At 54.3% G+C, this 9,781-nt stretch overlaps 1 protein-coding gene across 1 annotated transcript; it reads left to right on the top strand.

Moving 5' to 3' along the window:
• Positions 1–5,922: 5,922 nt before the first annotated feature.
• S1PR4 (sphingosine-1-phosphate receptor 4) lies at positions 5,923–7,731 on the top strand. Its single transcript, XM_008150645.3, has one exon. It carries the CDS (start codon positions 6,056–6,058, stop codon positions 7,211–7,213), a length of 1,158 nt encoding a protein of 385 aa, XP_008148867.3. The 5' UTR covers positions 5,923–6,055; the 3' UTR covers positions 7,214–7,731.
• Positions 7,732–9,781: the final 2,050 nt, after the last annotated feature.

The following is a 9,781-nucleotide window of genomic DNA, read 5'->3' as shown; positions in this document are numbered from 1 at the left end:
TATCCTCTAATATACAGCTCATAAGAAAATTTCCTCAATATTGTCTTTTACAGCACTTCCCCCCATTCTAGTATCCAGTCGGGAACCACTCACTGCATTTGGTTTCATGCATCTTGGGTCTCCTTTCATTCAAGACAGCCTTAGCCTTTTTGTCTTTCATGAACTTTCATGACCTTGACTCTTAAACACTATAGACCAATTATTCTGCGGGCTGTCCTCGGTGTGGGCTTGTTTGATGCCTCCCCATGACCGGATGCAGGTTGTATACTTTGGTGGGGATATCATAGAAGAAGTGCTGTTGCCTCCTCAGTGTGTGATACCAGCCAGCCACGTGTATTTACTGCATTTCCAGGGATGCTAACTTGGATCTCTTGGTTAAGGCTGTTACCGAAAGGGGCCTAGCCCTTGGCGGGTCTGCCTAGGGCCGGCTGGTAGTGTGTGGGTTCTTGACTCGTGTAGGAAGAAGTTCACAACACAAGTCCCAGATGACTAGGAGGGAACACTTATTAAAGCTGGGGACAGTAAAACAAGAAAGGGCTTAGCATAGAAGGAGCAACCAGAGGGCCTAGGCTGGGCTGGGCTAGCTCTCTGGGAAGGCAGAGAAAAGGAGGCCGGGGAACAGGTTCAGGGGTAAGCCTGGCACAAGCTACCGCTGCCCATTGCTCCCCTGGAGGCAAGCCTGCTGGGGTCCTTTAGCATTTAGGAGATGCAGGCCTGTGGGGGCAGAAGTCGGGGAAGACGAGGAGAAAGGGAATGGCGGGGGTGTTCCTGAGAGGGAGAGCGTGCGCTGGGTCCGTTGTCTTGAGGTTTTTATCTCTCTCTTGCAGGCGGGAATATTGGGGGGCGGGGAGGTCTCAGGGCAGAGTTTTAGGAAAATATTCATCAGTTTTCTAGGTGTCATGGTCTCCACTGATTGGTCAGTTCAGGGCAGGGGGTCATTAGTCATTGCAGCTGGTCCTGGTGTCACCCACCTGGTTTGACTGCTTTTCTGGGCCTGGAGCTGAAATAGAACTGAGGCCTAGATGTTCTCTCTCAGGGGGTGACCTTCTGGATCTGCTGTGAATTGCTCGGCCAGTTTGTTTAGCTGTCTGTCTCCGTTTCCTATTCCTCTTGTCCTGGCTTGCTGGCCTGTCTCAAGACGACATTCAAGGATTTCTTGAGTAAGATATTTTTCTCTTTGTCATTAATATGTATTCTGTAGGAAAATACTTTGAGATTATGTCAATATCCTGTTCCCCAACAAAATTCCACCCAATAATTTTTACTATGTTTTTATTGATTTTAGAGAGGAAAGGAGAGGGAGAGAGAGATAGAAACATCAATGATGAGAGAGAATCATTGACTGGCTGCCTCATGCACGCCCCCTACTGGGGATAGAGGCCACAACCCAGGCACGTGCCCTTGACCGGAATTGAACTCGGAACCCTTCAGTCTGTTGGCCGATGCTTTATCCACTGAGCCAAACTGGCCAGGGCTCCACCCAATAATTTTAGCATTTATTGTTGATTATTGCCTGGGCCAATCAATGCTATGATGATTACAAAAAAGAGATTTTTCTAACTGCTGTTGGGTAGCTGCCTAAGAGTGGAATTGTTGGATCATATGGAGAGATTTTTTTTCCTCTAATTTTTTTTTTTATTCTGGTAAAATACACATAACATACAATTGACCATTTTAACCATTTTAAATGTACTGCTCAGTGGCATTAAGTTCATTCACATTAGTTTATTATTATTATTATTATTATTATTATTATTATTAACTTCAGAGAGGAACGAAGAGGGAGAGAGAGATAGAAACATCAATGATGAGAGAGAATCACTGATCAGCTGCCTCCTGCACACCCCCTAATGGGGATCAAGCCTGAAACCCAGACATGTGTCCTTGACCGAAATCGAACCTTGGACCCTTCAGTCTGCAGGCCGATGCTCTATCCACTGAATCAAGCCAGCTAGGGCCATTCACATTGTTGTGTAACCATCTCCACCACCCATCACCAGAACTTTTCATCTTGTAAAACTGAAACTGTCCCCATGGAGCACTAACTGTCCCTCCCCCTCCCCTAGGCCCTGGCCCCCACCATCTACTTCCTTTCTCTCTGATTATAAGGTTTTTCATTGCTGGTGCTCACGTAGCTCCAGGTTTGGCCAGCAGCAGCCCCGCAGGCTGGCTCCGGCCTCTCTGTGACAAGTCCCGTCTTTCTCAGAGCACTTTCTTACTTTCTGACACACCAACAGGTTCCAGGCTCATCTTGTACTCTCCCTGCCTCAAAAGGTATAAAAAATATATACCTTTTTTATTTTATTTTTTTAAGGGATGATATTCAGAAGCCAAGATTGGGGTGTTTGATGCTCTCATTGCTATTGAGTAGTTCCAGTAGACAGAGTCAGGAAACAGATTTTTGTTTAAATCACAAGTCCAGCCCTGTAATGGTTCACAGGTCAATGCTCTATCCACTGAGCCAAACCAGCGAGGGCCACACTGACACTTTCTTTTTTTAAAAAAAAAAAAATACATTTTATTGACTTTTCACAGAGAGGAAGAGAGAGGGACAGAGAGTTAGAAACATCCATCAGCTGCCTCCTGCACACCCCCCACTGGGGATGCGCCCACAACCAAGGCACATGCCCTTGACCGGAATTGAACCTGGGACCCTTCAGTCCGCAGGCAGACGCTCTATCCACTGAGCCAAACCGGCTTCGGCCACACTGACACTTTCAGTCCTGCTCTTGGGGTTCTTCTGCATTCTCCCATTCCATTGTCACATCTTCTCCCCCAGTGAAGACCTGGCTCTTAACATCAATACACTTGCTACTGTGCTCAGTCCCATAACACACATGATGGTTTTAGAATCACTGTCCCCATACCACTCCCGAAAACAGATCTCCTAAACAAGTTCAAAATCCCTTTCAGTTTCTTTTGTCTTTAGAGCAAGTACTGTGTCCAAAGGTTGCATGGGCTGGTTCTTTTGTATTTGTGTGTGGTTTTGTTTTTCATTTAAAATGCAATTATGTTCATTTCTTTTCCATTTTATTCCATCTTAAAGCTCTTTTTCTCCATCCTTGTTGACTAAAGCAAGCATTAACTGAGTTTAAAAACTATGTAAAGTCCGGCTGGCGTGGCTCAGTGGTTGAGCGTCGACCTATGAACCAGGAGGTCACGGTTCGATTCCCAGTCAGGGCACATGCTCAGGTTGCAGGCTCAATCCCCAGTGTGGGGGCGTGCAGGAGGCAGCTGATCAATGATTCTCTCTCATCATCGATATTTCTCTCTCTCCCTCTCCCTTCCTCTCTGAAATCAATAAAAAATATATATTTAAAAAAAAAACAACAACTATGTAAAGAGGGGTACTCAGAGGGTGTCATTCCCTCTTTTCAATTTCGATCCCCCCACCAGCCTCATTGGTATCTCTCCTGTGTTTGTTTTGCAAAAACAAGCAGATATGTGTATATTTTACCCTCCTTCTTTATTACACAACTAGAAGCCCAGTGCATGAAATTCGTGCATGGGGGCGGGGGTGTCCCTCAGCCCAGCCTGCACCCTCTCCAATCTGGGACCCCTTGAGGGATGTCCGACCGCCCAGGATCAGGCCTACACGGGCGGTCGGAAATCCCTCTCACAATCCAGGACTGCTGGCTCCCAACTGCCCTCCCCTGCAGGCCTGGTCCGCCCTAAATGCCCTCCCCTGCAGGCCTGGTCCACCCTAAATGCCCTAACCTGCAGGCCTGGTCCCCCCCAACTGCCCTCCACTGCAGGCCTGCCCCCCCCCCAACTGCCCTTCTCTGCCGGCCTCCTCTGCTGGCCTGGTCACCCCTAACTTCCCCCAACTGCCCTTCCCTGCAGGCCATCTTGTGGTGGCCATCTTGTGTCCACATGGGGGCAGCCATCTGTGACCACATGGGGGCGGCCATCTTGTGTCTTGGTGTGATGGTCAATTTGCATATTACTCTTTTATTAGATAGGATACGTACCAAATGACCTAAGTCTTTTGTGCTTTCCCCCAACTTGACAAGATGACCTGGAAATCGCTCTATTCATTCACAGTGGCTGTCCTTGTTCTTTTTCACAGCAGTCTGCTGCTCCACTATGGGTGCAGCGTAATTTATCAGCCTGTCTCCTGTGCACAGGCATTTGGGGTGCTAATATTTTTCATTTACAAACAACAACAATAACCTTCTCTGTGTTAACTTGCATATTGTTAGAGCTGTGGCTTCAGGGCAGATTCTAGAGGGGGCTTGTTCTTACAGCACAGACATGTATCGTAAGATTAAATCAGGTATGATGTGTGTATGGCCTTTCTCCCAGGCAGCAAGCAATTCACGGGAGAAGCCATTGTTGGACAGCTCTGCCGTGTTAGTCAAACTGCTCTGTCATGGCATCGTACTTTAGTCCTGGATTTGCTCTCTGGGCCAGGGATCAGGGGCCCAGCTGGGATTGGGGTTTAGTTGAGGTTGGGGCTCAACTAGAATTGGGGCTTAGCTTGGGATCAGGCCTCAGTCCAGGGCTGGGTCTCACTCGGGGTCATGGGTGAAGATCAGAATCAGCTTAAGGCTCATCCAAGGTCAGGGGTCAGCCTGAGATCAAAGCTCAGTCTAGGATTGGAGCTCAACCTGGGACCAGGGCTCAGCCTGGGATTAGAGCTCCAGCCAAGGTCCAGCCTGGAATGAGGATTCAATCCCGGGTGCAGGCTGAGTCTCGGAACACGCAGTGTGTGTCTCTCTGTCAATGTGTACAAGGCAGGCGGTCCCTGGCGAGGCCAGCACTGCGGGCCAGCTGTCCTGCTGCACAGGGTGGTACCTGGGAAAGACATGGCTGCCTTTCCCACCCCACCCAGGCCTCAAACCGCAGCTGCCTACACGGCTTCCTGCGTGGCCCCTCCTCCCCAAACCTCCCTTTCAGATCCGTTACTGCTTGGTCACCTCTAGTGACAAGATGCTGCCGCCTCCTCAGGCAACACCTCGGTCGGAGCTTCCCTGTAATGGTTCCGCTCCCACAGCTGAACAGTGAACCACGGGAGAGGTGGTGGGCAGGAGCCGCGGTCCCCTGGGTGCCCTCCCCGAGCTCCTGCCCACCCACCTCTATGGGCACACCTGTGGGCCTGGCAGGGGAGCCTGCCCCCCTCCCCTGGAGACCTGAGGGCAGGACTGTGCCTTGCCTCTTCAGGGGCCCCGGGATTGGCTCTCCTCCCCCAACTTCTCACCCCCACTTGGTGCTCACACCTCAGTCCTCAGCCATCTCTGACTGGGTCAGCCCGAGCTGGGTCAGGAGGACATGGGTGGGAATGGGAGTGGGGTGAGCCCCCATTTTTCCTGTGAGCCCCTCTCCCCCAAAGTGAAGGGCTGTCCTGGGTGGAGATCCCTAGCTCTGCTCCTAGTAGGGCCAGCTCAGGGGACAGAAGAGACAACAAAAGGGCAACTAAAAACTCTGCTAAGCTGGGTCCTGGCCCTGGAGAATCCTGTGTGTTTGTAGGTGGTCACTTCTCACTGTGTGACCCTCGATAGCCGGTGCCACCTCTTCAGGCCTCAGTGTCCTCTTCTGGGACGGGTGGACCACACAGGTCTGTCGTGGGGATAACGTGGGGCGCATCCGCACCTTCAACGAAGTGGCCAGCAGTGCTCATGCTCATGTGTGTGCAGTCACTTGACACACATTTATTAAGCACCTACTGTGTGCCAGGCACCGGTGAAGCAGTTGGGAAGACAGTGAGGAATAGCTGGGTCCTGGAGGGACTCACCTAGCTGGGAAGGGTGGCAAGTGCTTTTGGGGGGTGCATTTTCCCTCCCTCTGGGGCCCCTACTCCCTGGGCTTTCGAGGAACAGAAGGGGACAAAGGCGGGGGTCTGGCAGCAGGAGCAGCTGCAGCGCCCTCCAAGGACCTGGGGTGGGAGCGAACCGTTGGGATGCCCCTCCCCTCCCAGGCCTCACCCCCACCCTGGGGGTACCTCGAACATAACAGGAAATTTCAAATAACAGGAAACCAAGACCGGGCAAGGCAGCAGCTCCACCCTGCCCCGGGGCCAGCCACCCTGGGCCTCAGTCTGCCCTGGGGGACCGCAATGAATGCTACAGGGTCCCCAGTGAAGGCCCCTGACGCCTGCCGGCAGCTGGCGGCCAGCGGGCACAGCCAGCTCATAATCCTGCACTACAACCACTCCGGCCGGCTGGTGGGGCGGGCCGCGCCGGAGGACGGGGGCCTGGGGATCCTGCAGGGGCTCTTCGTGGCCATGAGCTGCCTGGTGGTGCTGGAGAACTTCCTGGTGCTGATGGCCATCGTGACCCGCATGCGGTCCCGGCGTTGGGTCTACTACTGCCTGGTCAACATCACCCTGAGCGACCTGCTCACCGGCTTGGCCTACCTGGTCAACGTCCTGCTGTCCGGGGCCCGCACCTTCCAGCTGGCGCCGGCCCACTGGTTCCTGCGGGAGGGCATGCTCTTCATGGCCCTGGCCGCATCCACCTTCAGCCTGCTGTTCACCGCTGGCGAGCGCTTCGCCACCATGGTGCGGCCGGTGGCCGAGAGCGGGGACACCAAGAGGGGCCGCGTCCTGGGCTTCATCGGGCTGTGCTGGCTGCTGGCCGCCCTGCTGGGCCTGCTGCCCCTGCTGGGCTGGAACTGCGTGTGCTCCTTCCAGAGCTGCTCCAGCCTGCTCCCGCTCTACTCCAAGGCCTACATCCTCTTCTGCGTGGTCATCTTCGCCTGTATCCTGGCCACCATCATGGTGCTCTATGGGGCCATCTTCCGGGTGGTGCGGGCCAATGGGCAGAAGGCCTCGCGCCCCCCATTCCGCCGCAAGGCCCGCCGGCTGCTCAACACGGTGCTCATGATCCTGGTGGCGTTCGTGGTCTGCTGGGGCCCACTCTTCGGCCTGCTGCTGGCCGACATCTTTGGCTCCAACCTCTGGGCACAGGAGTACCTGCGGGGCATGGACTGGATCCTGGCGCTGGCTGTGCTGAACTCGGCGGTCAACCCGCTCATCTACTCCTTCCGCAGCCGGGAGGTGTGCCGGGCCGTGCTGGGCTTCCTCTGCTGCGGGTGTCTCCGGCTGGGCCTGCGCGGGCCTGGGGACTGCCTGGCCCGGGCCGTTGAGGTCCATTCCGGAGCCTCCACCACGGACAGCTCGCTGAGGCCCAGGGACAGCTTTCGGGGCTCCCGGCCGCTCAGCTTTCGGATGCGGGAGCCCCTGACTAGCATCTCCAGCGTGAGGAGCATCTGAGCCACAGCTGGGGAAGATGGTCCAGCCGCCAGGTGCATGCCCACGCAGGCCCCGCTCCTGCCCTGGACGAGGCCCAGGAGGGGTGGGCCGGGGGCCTGGGAACATGCAGGGAGGCACCAGGCAGGTGGAGGGAGAGGACAGAACAGGGCAGCCACCCAGGGGTCCCAAGGCCCCGTGGTCCTCCTCACAGTCCCCACGTCTGCTGATGCCAAAGAGGCAAGCACTCATTGGAACAGAGGGCACCCTGGAATGGGGACAAACGGGGCGACCCTGCATGCCCCAGTTCCTGTGTGATTCTGGGGAAATCCGGGCTCCGTTCTGGGCCTCAGTGGGGCTCCCAGGCAACAAGGGGCAGACTGTGGAAATGATGCCCTGACAACATGGAAGTTCAATGATGGTATGAGATGTCTCCGCCTCCCTCTTATTCACGTTTTTGCAGAGGGGGGATGGCATGAGGGCTGTGGGGCGGCCAGGAGCCTGCAAGGAGGCATGTCAGTGGCCAGGGAAGGCCTTGGGTCTGTGTGCTTGGTGGTGGTGGTGTGGTTGTGAAGGCAGGTGGCTGTGTGTGTGTGTGTGTGTGTGTGTGTGTGAGAGAGAGAGAGAGAGAGAGAGAGAGAGAGAGAGGTGGGGGACAGAATGGCTTGTGCCCATGAGCATGTGCTGTGCCTCTGCATAGGCACAGACATCTCTGTGGCAGGCCTCTTGTCGAGGGGGGTGGGGTGGTGTGAACACACCTGTGTGTAACCGGCCCACTCTTCTGAAAGTATTTGAGCAATACAAGGCTACCAGGGTGGGTGGGTGGGGACAGTGACAGTTGACACCCGCCCCTTCTCGCTCACTTCCCCTTTCCTACCCCACCTCTCATCTTGGTTTCCTGGCAGCCTCTTCCTCCACCTCTAGGTTCTGCATCTCTTGGGACCCCAGTCTGGGGGCAGCAAAAGGGCAGTGGCCTGGTTCTCCTCGCCTCAGGAGCCTTGCCTACTCTCTCGAGTTCTCTTTAGCACTCACAGCGTCCCCCGCCCCCTACAATGGGCTGGGAGCAGGCAGAGCCCACAGCGTGAGGTTGTTGTTGCTCAGTGCTTGCCACAGTGGATTCCATGTGTCCCACCCAACGGCTGGCGATGGTGGAAGGGTCTCCACCTAGCCAGGGCAGGAACCCGCGTGTCTGCTGAGCACTCAGGAAGTGGCCAGTGAAACTGAAGAACTGGCCTTTGAACCCGTTTGCATTTAAGTAGCCTATGGGACAGCGCAGGTGCACACCCTCAATACTTGGCCCCCTCTGGCTGGTAGGCTGCTCTCCTTCTCCACCCTCCCGGGCCCCAGCCAGGGTCTTCCTGCCTCTGTCTCACCAGGTTCTCGGGGCAGCCCCCACGTCTGTTTTTCCGCTGCACGATGGGGGTTCGGTGACTGGAAACCATTTACTGCGCTGTCCAATAGAGCAGCCACTGGCCGTGTGCGGCTAGTTATCAGGAACTAGAATGAAAGGAACATTTAAAATTCAGTTGGTTGTTTTGGTTGGCTGGAGCTGCCGTATCAAAGTACCAGACGTGAGAGGGCTTAAACCACAGACATTTATTTATTCTGCCCCAGATTGGGAGGCGGAGGGCTGAGATCAAGATGCCAGCAGGGTCGGTGCGTTCTGAGGCCATGAGGGGGGATCTGTTCCTAGATGTTGGTGTTTGCTGGCAATCTTTGGTGTTCCTGGGCTTGCTGGTGCGTCACCCTCATCTCTGCATTCATGTTCACATGGCATTCCCCTTGTGTGTATGTCTGTGTCCTGATTTCCCCATTTTCATAAGGACACCAGTCATATTGGATTAGGACCACCCTAGTCCTGTATGACTTCACCTTAACTCAGTGGTCGGCAAACTCATTAGTCAACAGAGCCAAATATCCACAGGACAACGATTGAAATTTCTTTTGAGAGCCAAATTTTTTAAACTTAAACTTCTTCTAACGCCAATTCTTCAAAATAGACTCACCCAGGCCGTGGTATTTTGTGGAAGAGCCACACTCAAGGGGCCAAAGAGCCGCATGTGGCTCGCGAGCCACAGTTTGCCGACCACGGCCTTAACTCATTACATCTGCGATGACCCTATTTTCCAAATAAGGTCGCATTCGGAGGTCCTGGGGGTTAGGACTTCAACATATACATCCAACCCATAGCAGTCACGCTATTACATTTTAAGCGCTCAATAGTGATATGTGGCTCATGGGAATTGTCTTGGACACTGTCGAGGCAGAATATTTTCATCATGGAAAGTTCTGTTGGACATGGCCGGAAAGAGGTTCCAGCCTGTATCTGGGTGCACAATAAGCTGGAGTGAGTATCTGGGGCAGCAGTAGGCAGTGTGGGGGCTTGGTGGAATTTGGGGTGAGTGGAACTCACCCCCAAAACTCTCAGCCTGTGTTGAGTTGGTTTAGCTGCCCCATCTGCCCAGCCTACCCTTTGGGTCTCAGCTTTAGCATCACCTCCTCCAGGAAGTCTCTTCTGATCCCCCCTCCTCCCTAGGCCTCCTCTGGACTCCCACAGCTGCTTGTGAGTCCCATTGTAGCGCCATGGCACCT

The sequence above is a fragment of the Eptesicus fuscus genome, chromosome 6 (assembly GCF_027574615.1).
Source record: "Eptesicus fuscus isolate TK198812 chromosome 6, DD_ASM_mEF_20220401, whole genome shotgun sequence".
NCBI lineage: Eukaryota > Metazoa > Chordata > Mammalia > Chiroptera > Vespertilionidae > Eptesicus > Eptesicus fuscus.
Note: the sequence above shows the minus strand (reverse complement) of the source record. Positions and strands in the feature narration are given on the sequence as shown.

Bases quoted from the DNA above. Each gene is read 5' to 3' on its own strand.
- S1PR4 (XM_008150645.3), top strand. From the start codon at position 6,056: ATGAATGCTACAGGGTCCCCAGTGAAGGCCCCTGACGCCTGCCGGCAG.